The 14,570-nt window shown below is 30.7% G+C and overlaps 1 protein-coding gene across 1 annotated transcript in view; it reads left to right on the top strand.

The window, feature by feature from the left end:
* Nucleotides 1-13,856, top strand: part of LOC117102438 (protein kinase C-like) — a 38,039-nt gene extending 24,183 nt beyond the window's left edge. Inside the window, exons 8-14 of the mRNA XM_033242699.1 lie at nucleotides 843-934; nucleotides 2,352-2,553; nucleotides 3,071-3,151; nucleotides 5,232-5,339; nucleotides 5,956-6,096; nucleotides 8,537-8,683; nucleotides 12,980-13,856. Coding sequence (XP_033098590.1) covers nucleotides 843-934; nucleotides 2,352-2,553; nucleotides 3,071-3,151; nucleotides 5,232-5,339; nucleotides 5,956-6,096; nucleotides 8,537-8,683; nucleotides 12,980-13,132 — 924 coding nt within the window. The 3' untranslated portion in view covers nucleotides 13,133-13,856. The remainder of the gene's footprint in view (nucleotides 1-842; nucleotides 935-2,351; nucleotides 2,554-3,070; nucleotides 3,152-5,231; nucleotides 5,340-5,955; nucleotides 6,097-8,536; nucleotides 8,684-12,979) is intronic.
* Nucleotides 13,857-14,570: the final 714 nt, after the last annotated feature.

The following is a 14,570-nucleotide window of genomic DNA, read 5'->3' as shown; positions in this document are numbered from 1 at the left end:
GTTCGCACGCAGCCTTATCCCTTGCTCTTATTCACATCTAGATGTGTATAAGAGACAGGTATGGGTGTAATGTACACGATTTTAATTCTTTTTAATATTTGAATAAGATGCTCTACTTGGCCTCTTTTTGGCTACGACAGTTTAATAATTTGTCATTATCAATACTAATTATCATTAATGAAATAATATTCAGTCAGAGGGCTTATTTATGGTAATAATATGTATACTAAGCCTGAAGTTGGCGCTTTCCTACGGCAGCCATCTTGGATGGTACACATACACAATTCTGCATTGCCCTGCCATCTTGTCAGCACTCTAGTTGTTTAATAGCTCTATGCTCTGAACATATTGTATAAACTCTCATAGCTACATCTTGAAAGTTTCCATGGCGTTGAGTTGAAAAGCATAGTGGTTAAGATGCTTCACAGGGTCTTGGGTTCAATTCCCGTCATGGTAACAGGATTTTTTCTCAAGACTAAAACAACACCATTCCCTAAGCCTCATAATGAGACTTAATTCATGTACAGCATCTGTTTATGTTTGTCTTGTGAAGGGATATGCCACTTTGGATAGTGAATTCGCTGCTTGGCATATCCTGTACCTTTGGCCTAAACCAATATATAAAAAAATCATTTGGTTTACGTTCAAAACAAGGATACTGTGCACCCTTCCCTTTTTATACTCTTTGAGTAAAGCAACTTTCATCACACAGTACACCTTGCACTAATCACCTGCTCTTTTCCAAATAATCTTATTATTATTTAGTCTATTTTTAACGTAATATTATCAGTAATTTTTTTAATCAACTTTGTTTCATTTTGTCATTCACTGGATTTCTACAGGATCGTCTATACTTTGTCATGGAGTATGTCAATGGAGGTGACTTGATGTTCCAGATTCAGAAAGTAGGCAAATTCAAGGAACCACATGCTGTGTAAGTTCCACTGGTTAATTGGAGATTAGGATTGCGAGTTGGATGGCTGAGCAGTAAAGACAGGGGCGCCGCCACCTACAGCCCGTAATATCGGCGCTGGTTCGAACGGCACGCTCACCTATGGTTCTGGTTGCGGAAGTCTTCTCGGATAAGAATTATAAACCGTAGGCCGGGCAAGGCACTTTATCTGCGTTGCTTCTCTCCACCCAGGAGTATAAATGGCTACCTGGTAGGGTTAAATACCAAAATGCACTGATGTTACTGCTGCAGTGTTATAGAATACTCCCTCAGGGAGCTGAGTTTGTGCTACATAGGCGTTTATTCCAATGATCGAGGGTAATAATGTGAAGCGCTTAGAGGCCTTGTTGGCGTTAAGCGATATATAAGTTAGAACCCAATACATCTTTCATGACGAGTAGGGGGTTACCTTGGTGTACAGGTCTGTTACAGCCCCTGTTGTGGACAGGAGAGAGTAGCTGGTACCGGTTTACTGGGTAGCTCAGACATGAAGAGAACCTTGGGCAGAAGAAGTTAACTTTGAAAGCTAGTCCACACCTCGAGCGCTTTGAGACTTCTGTATAAAGCTCTCTAGAAATCTTACATTAATAAATAACCCTACTAGATGCAATGCTCAGTCCAACTATCATGTTCCACGCTAATATCCATATACTGACATGCCCTCACACATTTATATGGGAAAACAATTGTATGTACTGTATGGTATAAACAAAGATTTAGCAATAATTAACATGTTGACCACTTCTGAGCATACTTAGTTGTACATGGTACCTGAGCGTGCGTCGGTGTGTGCCATAAGCATTGCATGTAGACATTGTAAGCACTTTTATTTTAAATGTTATGTACTGCTCAGCTCAGCAAGCACTCGTTGGACAGTCCATCAGTGATACCATTGTGGATGGCGTGGGGAAGGGAGCTGTGGCGTATCTAGAAGTCTTGAAATGGGGGCGCTGATGGGGGATTTGGTAATTTCAAACATACATTTTGCTAACTGACATTAAAATGTCATATATATAAAGTATAGCATTCAACTAGTACTATTAACTGTAACATAGAAGGGTGAAAATGATGACATAGATGAAGACTTCATTTCCCCAGGAGTGAATTCTAATCTAACATACAGTAGGTGATAAATTCCCATTTCAGAAATTACCCATAAATATAACACAATATTGTGTGATAGTACATGTGCATATTAAATCATACATTCACAAACATGAGTACATTTATTTCTATATTTACATAAGTAATTTGTTTAAATACATAAGCTGTGATAAAAGAAAAATATATTTGAGTTTGCGCATAGGACATAAGCATCATTTCTGTATTTTCAAATTACAGTAATTGATTAACGTATTTAATTTACTTAATGTATATTGGATTTGTGTTAATTCAACAGATTCTACGCGGCGGAAATAGCTGTCGGCCTGTTCTACCTCCACAAACAAGGAGTCATCTACAGGGATTTGAAACTTGATAATGTTCTACTCGACCATGAAGGACATATCAAGATTGCCGACTTTGGCATGTGTAAAGAGAGAATGTTTGATAATGCAACCACAAAAACGTTTTGTGGTACTCCGGACTACATTGCCCCAGAGGTATGTAAATGAATCTGGTTGCTACCAAATCAATGGCTTTGCTTTATATTGTCAGGCCACATTTTACAAAAAGTACTAAATTTAAGAGCCTTTACCTTATTAGAAGATATAGCCCAGAGTGGTGTATATGAACCACTTGCCTGGGGTTGTTTATTAATTGGATTATAATCCTCTTATAGTTCATTTGGAAAAACACTGTACTTCAGTCTTTAAATGACCTTTTGTAGTACAGATGCTAATATTGCTTGTGTATTATTAGTGGATTGTTTTGTAAATGACTATAATATATATTTATTCAATAAAACATCAAACAAAGTGGTTAATTTTGGTGGTTATTTATGTATATATATTATGTCTAAACTTCTATTTGTAATTATTATTGGTATGAAATATATAAGAATAAAAGTAATGCTTCTATTTTTTTCTCTTAATGTTTAGTAGTTTAATATAATTTTATTATTTGTTAATTCATAAATAATGTGTTGCTGTTATTTTTATCTACCTTTTTTATAACCAGATTGTTGCTTATCAACCTTATGGTAAAGGAGTTGATTGGTGGGCATTCGGCGTTCTTCTTTATGAAATGCTTGCTGGCCAGGTAATATCCTAGCTGCCTATATTTGTCTGTTTATTGATCGTTATAACAATCGGCAATGCTCAGTTGCCCTTTTCCTAGTAATTGCTTAATGGACAAGCAAATATATTCCATTATGTTTTCTTCTTTGCATTTACTGAAGATTGGTTAGAAGGTGGCTTTGAATTTCTAAATTAGTTTTAAGACAACATACTGCTGTAATAATTTAAGATTCTAGATTAAGGAATTATATTGAATCAAACATGTGAACAATGACATTTCTTTTTTTCATATTAAACACAGTGGAATCTGGGATTGAACTGGCATTAAAATAAGTTATTGTAAAAATGATTCACTGATGTATAGAATATTTTTGGTTCTAAACTTGTGTAGTACCTAATGCAAAAAAAGCCACAAAGAATGTGAAAGCATCAGGAATATACCGTATGTGACCAGCTCATGCAAAACCCGCCTTTTGTCCAAATTTTTGATTTCGCACAAGTACTCATTTAAAAATCAGAATTTTCAACATTATCAGATTTTTGCATTTCATAAAAGAAGATATATTGAAGAACATATCTGTAAAATCACACAAATGTAAATGAAATTGTATTAAAATAATTTTAAAATACATACTAAATACAGTAATAAAGTATTGAATTTGTAATATTAGGAAGCTGTTTTCTGAAAACATAATAATAATATTATTATTATTTAGTGTCTTTATGAAAGTATAATACATACTCCAAGTATTGAAATACACGCAATCGTGTTGGGATTCAATATTTTGTGACATAATTATGTCATCATTCCTGATGATGACGTAATTAATGTCGAAATATTGAATCCCAACACGATGGCGTGTATTTCAATACTTGGAGTATGTATTATACTTTCTTATCTGAGATTATTTAGTGTCTTTATTGTTGTTTATTTTTATAATTACTATTGTTATTTTCATCGACTAGTTGAAAAGGACAATGCACTCTCCCTTCCTATGCTAGGCTACTATTTTGTCACTTGTTATTCTGACTGGAACATAGCTCTTTGCAAAATCCCCTTTAACAAATTTATATACCTGTTAAGACCTGCTGCTTTGGCAGTTTGTCTGAATTCCATGATACACCATTACTAAAATTTGATATAAGATCAATGAATGCATCCATCATTGAGTGAGACATAATAAGCTAGTCACAGAGTAAGCAATGAACCAGATATGACAGTACCTACTTCTTTGCTCCGGTTCAAGGCAAATATTATTTACCATTAACTAATACTTGTTTTCGTCTCTGCCTAGATCTCCACAAATCTCTGTATAAAAATATAAATTTCATCTCTTGCATTACACATTAAATGGTTAAATTATTATTTAATGGGAGTTATGTGAAGTAAAATATCATTTTCTAGTCCTAATTTGTTTATCAAAATAACATAATGTTTTTTCTCGTTTACGTGAAAGCATTTTTATTGGTGTTAATGGTATCTCTCTAGATTGCATAAAAAATTTGACATTTTAAAAATTGTATTTATATTTGAACAAAGAAAAAGGTACTGTAGAGGAGAACTATAATACAATCACCAAATACTTGAATATTGTCATATTTCAGCTATTAAGATCTAATTAAATATCTTGATAATATATGTTTTGTAATTCTTTCTTTAGTATCTTAAGCATGTGATTAAAAGAGATTTTTTTGTACATAGTAAGACTTGACATTTGTAAAGTAAAAATAAAGTATGTTTGGTAGATTGCCATATTCAGCTACAAGGAAAATATAAATCAGGTTTAGCATTGCAAGTTTGCCTTTTGTTTTATATACCTGCATTTCTTAATGCAACCAGAATCTCAGGCCAAATGATGTCAAGGACGATGGTTACTTTTTTATTTCAAGAACTTAATTGGAGGAAAAGTTTATTTATTTCCATTGTAGTTTTATTTATTTCCATTGTAGTTTTTCCTATTGAAATAATAGATATTAAATTTCACTTCACTTTATTGATAAAACACTCAGAAGTATTACAAATGGTTACTCATTATTTATTATTAGTTTAAATTTAATGATTTTTAAAAATTTTTATGCATTGTTATTTATTTTCTCATCAGCCTCCATTTGATGGCGAGGATGAAGAAGAGCTTTTCCAATCTATATTGGAACACAATGTATCCTATCCAAAGGCAATGTCGAAAGAATCTGTGTCAATTTGTAAAGGAGTGAGTATACACCCCTAATCCCCCTGCCCTCCCCCTCCTTCACCTATCACTCTTTCCAGAATTTTTGAACCAATGGCTACTGAAAATAAAATGAAAGTCTTCAGTAGATTCAAAGAGTTGGTAAAGAGTATTTAAATCACAAAAAAAGGTAGTAGAAGTAAATTAGCAAGAAATGAAAATAATACCAGTGATACAGTACAACATGATGTATAGGGTGGTAATATTGGTACATAATAGCCAAGCTTGTTGTTTATGTCTTTTACAAAAATGATCAAAAATATACCTCCATCTTCCCATCCCTGGTGAATATTTTGGAAACAGAACTAAAATGTACAAGGTACACTGATAATAGTCATATAGGAACTCATCAACTGACTGAGTTTTAGATTGACATCACTATTATTATTATTATTATTATTATTATTATTATTATTATTATTATTAATATTATTATTATTACATCTATCAGATGTTTTTTTAAAGTATCATCCTTAAAAATCGAATGCATAATAAGATGCTTTTAATGAGTAATTCAAAGTAGTCTTTTGTTAAATATAAATAAATTGAAAATATTTTTGATAAAACTTTGTACATTTTGTGCTTAATCTCTTTATAGTTTTTAACCAAGCATCCTGCAAAGAGGCTAGGATCATCGTCTGAAGCAGAACGCGACATCAAGGAACACATATTCTTCCGTCGTATTGATTGGGACCGTCTAGCCGCCCGTGAAATCCAACCACCATTTGTTCCAATCATTGTATGTATCTATTTTTAACATTTTTCTTGATATTTATTTATTTATTTTCAGGATATCTTAGCCCGACTCTAAAATATAACTTAACGCCTTTGCAATTTAAAAAAACAAAATATTGGTAAGATTTAATCATTGATTTGCATGGTTTAAATAAAGTTTTTATTTTTACACTGAAAAATTGTTTTCTGCTTATATTCCTTTTGTAGAATACTTTTTACATTCATATTAAATAATGATCACACTTCAAATTGAATGATTTATAGTTCCCATGTGAATGCAACTTTTCCTTGTTTTAAAAATTGTTTCCTTCTTTCCCTGCATTCATAATGTATTTTGTGATTCATAGTGTTGATTATAACTTGATATCATTGATTAGTTTATTAGTTGCATCAACAACACTGATCATTTCCCGTCAAGCTTTTGTTATCCTCCTGTAATGCAGATTACCCCCCAAAGCAACAAAAACGAATTACCGAAACTAATGTATACAAAATGGATCAATATGTTTCTCCCTTGTACAAATTATTGCTTTGTGTTGTTAACAAGAAAATTGATGTATGTGTTACCTTGCAGTACTTAGGAGTATAAATGGGTGGGTACGAGAAGGATGTTCTATATTCAATGTATTTGCTCTGTAAATATGACCAAAATACACTGCCAGTGAGAAGAGCATGTTTTTTTTTTCAATTTTCAAGAAGGGAATCATTAGAAGACTCTTTACAAAGTCCTTGAAAATGCCAACCAGATTTATTACACTACTTCAATAAACTACTTTGATATGGTACTGCTAATTTTGTATATTTATTAATATTCTTCCTTGAGGGAAATAACATGTTTGATTATTCTCAATAACTTCCAAATCAAGATTCAGATACTGAAGTTTTACTGGTATAGTGATAATAAATGTAATGGTAAATTGTTAATTAAACAGTCATAATTTGTTATTATAGATGATCAACAAAAACGCACACGCTTCCATCATCATACTTAAAATAATTTACAATCTTCATGAATAATTGGTTGAAGCTGTTCGTAAAATTTGTTTTACGACATTTACCACTTAGCCATGAAAAGTCATGATATATTGCTTCGGCAAATGGAATATTTAAAGGGTAGAATCATGCAATCTATACGTGTTGGTGTTGAGCATGTCTTCAAAGATGTGCTTCATTTAACTAATATTGTGGAAAACAAATATGCTGATTGTTGTATTTAAGTTTGAATTATATGATAGTAATGGATAATAGATTAAGTTCCTACATGACAGGTGGTAGTGTCTTTTGGGAATGAAAAGGTAGGAGAAAAGGTAGCAGATTTAGCCCATAACTCGCAGGCGTCATTGTGCTGAATTGCATATAGGCGTGGTTTGACTACTTACAGTAGTTACCGTAAATAGGCGTTTATAACAACTTAATTTTCACATCATTTCACAACGTCTTGGGCTGAAATAAGCCATAGCATCATGGTAACCTACTTTTTCGGAAAGATGCAATGGGATCTTTAAAGTGGACACAATTGATATGTGTGTAACAGTGGACCTCCATTTTAAGTCTATCGGATAAAACTTTGTTCTAATAAACCAAAACCTGGATGAAAAGCGGATTGAACTATCGACAGTGTTAAGACTGCAGGTAGCAGAATCCCTGTCTTACTTCTTGGCCATTTGACATGAAAATTAAGCTGTAAGAGTTAATTCAACTATAAACTAGGGTATCACCAAATAATAAGTTAAATCTACAAAAGCTGTATCATATTACATGTTTTGATATACATTTTGATTCATCATCATCGTAAACCATGGTGCATCACATAGCACAGGAAACACCAGGAGGTTCTTTAATATCATGTTGTATAAATATGTTTTTATCATTTTAAAAAGCTCTGTATTCAATAAGCAATTTTTAACGAATAATTTAGCCAAAAAATGTGTTGTTTGAGATACAGTTGCATGTAATCAGGTTGAATTTCTGTAGTAAGATTTTTATCTAAACTTTTTATATCTGTAAAAAAAGATGGTAATCCATTGTAAGGCTTTAAGATCTGTCCAAACTATCAAATTTTATTTGACATGTGACATGCCTATATATGGTCATGATGACATCACATCATGACCATATATAGGCACATCATGACTATATATGGGCATACAACAGTTTTTGTCAAATTAAATTTGATAGTCTGACAGACCTTTAGATGTGTTTTACTTGTCTTAATTGCCATGGCTTACTTTATGATCTGTTGTAGATTGATGTTTGTTGTTAATAATTCAACTGGAAATTGGTAACCACGTTTGTGCATGGAGGTTTTATTTCCAATTATGTTGTGGTGCAGAGTAATCTACCTTCATTTTACGAGCTTCTTTTATTACCTTTGATGCTTTCAAATTTCGTGTCAGCAGACATCCCAAAGTCTAACATGCCGATTTTCTCCATTTTCGTAACAGAAAAACCCTCGTGCTGCCGAGAATTTCGACAAGTACTTTACGAAGAACCCATGCACTCTGACTCCAACTGAGCCACTGGTTATCATGAACATTCAAGACGAATTTAAGGGCTTTACATTTGTCAATCCCTACTTTAATGGATCATTGACCTAATGAAAAGTGCTCTCAGAACAGAATTATATTATAGCAATTGGCAAGTTTTTAAGATATTCTGTTTTTCAAAATATCTGCTTGAAAAAACAGCAATTATTAACATTGTTTTGAAAGCCATTTTCATTACTCATTAAGGTGTGGGTGGTGCTAGCCAATTATAGAGACACTATTTGCAAGGGCCACTTTACATCTCGCTTTGAACATCTCGCACTTTCTGACATTTTCATCTTTGTTCTCTTTAGCACATATTTTTCACTGCATCCCTATTCGTCAATTGGTGTTATAACTATGCTTTGCTTTGTAACTAACACAATTATATTGTATTATTTACTTTTGCATTCATCTATAGAACTCACTTTTATGGGATATTTTGTAACACTGTAATATTGTCTTATTTATTTTATATACAATCATATATCTACTACTAATTTATGCATAATAATTATAATATTGTACAATATCAGTATTTTATTAATTTTGCCAAATTATGTTTCTTTAAAAATTTAAACTAATAAGAAAAAGTGGCTAAACAAATCTCACAATGTCAATGTCTTAGTGTGTGGTGTGTCTGGATACTAAATTGTGTCCTTGAGTAGAAACTTTATTCACACTTATCTTTCTCTACCAAGGAGTGTAGGTTGGTAAGCCTATCTGGTAGGTAATGATTTAATGCCTGTCTAGTTATTACTAGCTGAAACATCATAGAATACTCCCTATGATGCTGAGTTTGTATTCCAAAGATTTATTCTAAAGTCTGGGTGAAATGTCTGGCGGCTCGGTCGTATGTGACATAATTATAAAAAAACCAATGTTTTTTTTTATAATTAATATATAAAAAAAATATGTGCAAAAAATCCTAATTAAAAAGGGGATATTTTGGGTTGATGACACCAAATTCATTAAATCTTCTCTTATTAGTCATCTAATCAGCATCAACTATGAAGAAAGTATATATTTTATCAATTATTAATAAAATAATAAATTATTAATAAAATAATAACTTATTAATAAATAATGACTTATTAATAAAATAATGACTTATTTTTATCCTGTAGGGCCTTTACCAAGCAAAGATTTTGAATTTGTTTATGTTTAATTTTAAACTTCCAAATATGAAATCTTAATTTGTCAATTTTAAAAATATATGTGTTAGATTAATAATAATTCTGGAGACTTCTAAAGCAATGATGTCCACTATTCAGTGCTTTTAGCACCCAGGCTTGAAAATGAAAAGAGAAAAAAAAGTACCAGAAAAAAAGGTTTCACAATCTCATCACATTACAAAAGATTACTGTTCAAGTAAGTAATCTACTTATGCCAGGCGCATGCTGCAGTCCTCGGCCAATGTGTGTTTCCATGGAGAACATTGCACAATGGTGGGCGCAATCAATTCTTTTGAATGACAACTGCACCATTCCGTCAATCATAAGATGAGATAGGCTGTGTTCAGACGCAACGAGTTACACTAACGTAACATTAATGGTTCAGTGTGAACTTGTGCGCGGTGTAGTAAACACCAGTATTAATGTGAAATCACTACAATAAATCACCAACAGACCACAGATTAGCGTACGCCACTGAGTTACAAATATGACTAATCACAATAAGCCTAGATGTAAACAGGAAATAAAACGCTAGATACGAATTTATATATTTTGTGAGAATACTTACACAAATATTGGATTAATGTATGCCCAACATTAAATACATGTCGCGTATCTTTCAAGTCTGGACGTAACTATAGATTTATATTTCATCGCAGAGTTTTCCTGGTTTAATAGATTACAATGTTACATACTGTGGTATATTATTCACAAGAATTGCTAACACTCTGTCCACACTATCATTTTTTATGTTACAAATACATCTGATTTGTCCATAATGGAAGTAATGTGACACTTTCATTATAGTATGGACGTGCTTTAAGTACTGCATCAGTATTATATACAACCCACATATTCTATTTCTCATGCAATTGTTTTCAAAGGGTACTTCGTGTTTTCTGAAGTAAATAATCTTTTTATGCCATTTTTTTTATGTTGTTTTACATTCATATCTTATTCACTTTGCTCATATAGAATTTGGTGATCAAATCTGACCTTTATATTTGCGTAGACTTCGGCGGAGGTATCATTTGTTTTTACAGGGTTATTTTTTATTTCATTTCTTTGATTCTCTTTTCATACAATGTGGTTTTTTTATACTAATTACAAATCTATTTATACTTGTTTTGATGTTTCTTTTCTCTAGATTGTTAAATCTTTATATTTATTTTATTATGATCATTATGAATATTCATTATGCTCATGAATATTTAAATTAAATGCTTATAAATATTTTATCTATCCAAAATAGATCACTATTGTTCCAATCCAGTTCACACCAGGATGTGAAAGTCATTTTTGTTAAATAAATTTAACACACACAAATACAAAATATACATTTAGTAGATAATATTATTAGCATGAAATCATTTTAATAGATTTGTTTGTTTATTAGTATTTCTCTACATATACATAAATTAGAAGTATAATTCATATGGAAAAAAAAGTATGTGGATGGTGGTCAAAATAAGTTTGAAAACAAACTTTAAGATATGACCACCATTAAAAATAATTAATAAATCATTATTAATACGATGACAGAAATAAAAATAAAAAATAAATAAATAAATACCTAAATAGATACCTACTATGATTTTCTTTTCATATTATACATTCTTCAGTAATATAATTCTCCAGCATTCATGAATATTTCTAGCATTTTTATTTTCCTAAATTGAATTATGTAAAATATTATTTATCTGTGTCTTTATGTTCTCTTTAATTAATAGACAATTCACCACCAGTAAGCAATATATATAATCCAGTTCACACCAGGATGTGAAAGTCATTTTTGTTAAATAAATTTAACACACACAAATGCAAAATATACATTTAGTAGATAATATTATCAGCATGAAATCATTTTAATAGATACCTACTATGATTTTCTTTTCATATTATACATTCTTCAGTAATATAATTCTCCAGCATTCATGAATATTTCTAGCATTTTTATTTTCCTAAATTGAATTATGTAAAATAAATTTGTCTGTGTCTTTATGTTCTCTTTAATTAATAGACAATTCACCACCAGTAAGCAATATATATATATATATATATATATATATATATATATTAATGCTAATTGTATTCATGAAGTATTCACAACATGCTATTAGTTCTCTATTATATCATTTAACATTCTTTTCCCTTTGCATATTTTGCACAAATTATAATACAGTACTAATTAAATATTTATTAGAGTACACAAGACTAATGTATAAGACAAATGAAATATGCTGCATACACTAAAAATATAATAACTATAAAACTCTTTAATTGACAATTAAACCAAGCACAGTGGATGTAAACTTACTGATTGCTTTTGTAAAAACCATTTAGTTTTAGTCATTTCTATTTAAACCAATACTATTTTTCATGCATTAACATTTAAAGTCAAAATTTACTAATGATTATGTTTATAGGAAAGAAGAGATTTTTCAGGTACTTTTGTATACATATCAATACCATACACTTAGCAGCATTTAGTATGGGTTGTTGGTGTTAATTAATAGAGTATTTTTTTTTTATTACCACATAGAAAATGGCTGCTTGTATGCAATATTTATCAAATAGATAAAAGAAATGAGATCAAGATTTGTTGAAATAATTTCATTCAATTTTCATTGGAATTTACTTTACAAATCTTGCATATTTCTTTTAAACATGAATTATCTGCAAAAAACTGCTGATGTTTCTGAAATGTATATATATTTTGCACTATCATCAATATTATTTAATGTTGATTTCATGGACACACTTTCATAGCACGGTTTGTTGTGTTCTGTGCTCTACGATGCCAAACTAAACTTTCTGCATATGTAATTTATTCACTCTACAAACCACTTGTCAAAAAAATAGGGGTTTTTTTTATAGTATATTTTGGATTTGTTTTCACAACTGATGTAAAGTAATTTATTACAATTAAAAAATAAATTATTAATTAATGTAGATAATGAGCACTGAGTCACAATTATTTCATTAAGACTAATTTTTGGAATGATTTATTCAACTGTTGTGGAATATAACGTTCAACTGCAGTACATTTAAGCTTTAGAAATTATCTAAACATGATCATCATATGCTTTGTTGACACCTGATTATGTTTAGATAATTACCAGTTGATTATTAAATTGATAATTCCTCATATTAATCACATTTTCTACCATGAATTTTCAATTTACAGAAAAACACAATGGACACAAGCAATTTTGACAAAGAATTTACAGCCCTCTCGATCAAGCTGACACCCACCGACAAACTTTGCATTATGAACCTTGACCAAACTGAATTTGACGGCTTTACTTTCATCAATCCTGAATTTGTCATCAAATGTTAATAACATAAGTGCAAGGAACATATGTGACACAGATTTTGTGACAGTAGTTGTAATCTGTGGTACACAGAAATTGTGCAGTCTCTTGTTTGTTAACTGATAACATAGTGGGTTTTGTTAACTTATTTCTAGTTATTTTTTTTCTTTTGCTGCAATTTCAACCTTGAGTTAGTATTAGCTAGAGTGCTTAGGGATCTTAGATGAAGAAAAACTGCTATCAGTAATATGTAATAACTGAGTAATGCCCTGTTCTATTAATTTTTGGGAAATATTTAAATATGTAGAAGCCAAGACTATTATTATTTTGCCAGAGGAACCATGGATCTCAATTTCAAGTTTTACTTTGTTGTCCTTTTTGTTGGTCATCAATTTTCTCTTGAAGATTGTCTGGATTAACATACAGGTCGATCATTTGTAGCACTTTGAAATGTTTACTTTATATGGGTATAGATAAGAATTTTTCAAGCTAAAACAGTATTTTGATTGACGGTATATTTTTTTGTATTATATAATCATCAGTTTGATCATTTATAGGACTAACACTTGTGCAGAATTGATCCTGCCCGCTTTAGGACTGTAATATTTTTATTATTTTTTTTTTTTGGAAATTTGAAATAGATTCATCTATTGTAAAAAATATTAGCCAGATAAGATGGACATTGTCACCATCGTTGAGGCTGTTATTTTTATTTTTGTTCCATTTCCCATAAAACCATTTTTTATTTTATACACACTAGTTTTTAATGTTTTAATTTTGCAATTTTATTAATATATTATGATGCATAAAGAGCAGTATCAGGAGTTCAAACACCTTTAAATTTTCTTCCTTTTATCCAGTAATTTGCTTCGATTCAAATACTACCGGTATACATTAGTATTAATATTATATTGGAGTTAAGTCTATATCAAAATTTGAAATTTTTGAAATATTTGATATGTATGGAATTATACATGTACATGTTGTTTGATTATATTTAAGTTAGAGCTTATATTTAATATAGATTTTTAATCGAAATCTGAATTACCTCAAGGCATCCAGCTCCCAAGCATGCATGTAAAAACAACCAGATTTCGTTTTTATATAAAATACAAGAATTTAATTCAGAGTAAACCATTATAGGCTAATATCCAAAAGCAAACCATTCTACAGAGATTTTGATCACATTACATGTCAGTATTTCGTTAGACGAAAATTAGATACATTTATGTAATTGATTGAAATATAATTATTTTAAAACGGTTGAAATATAATTATTTTAAAACGGTTGAAATATAATTATTTTAAAATGAGTTTTTCATTTGAACCGGAAAATGCGTGGTACCGCCCTCTAGAAAGTATTTAGTTTAATGAGCAGTCGCACAGAATGAATTGAACTATGTTGATTTCTCTGTAACGATTATTTAAGTTTTCCAACATAATTGACTATATAGAGACAATGCT

Source organism: Anneissia japonica, unplaced genomic scaffold, assembly GCF_011630105.1.
Source record: "Anneissia japonica isolate Jap-2015-1 unplaced genomic scaffold, ASM1163010v1 scaffold284695_len391863_cov200, whole genome shotgun sequence".
Taxonomy (NCBI): domain Eukaryota; kingdom Metazoa; phylum Echinodermata; class Crinoidea; order Comatulida; family Comatulidae; genus Anneissia; species Anneissia japonica.
Note: the sequence above shows the minus strand (reverse complement) of the source record. Positions and strands in the feature narration are given on the sequence as shown.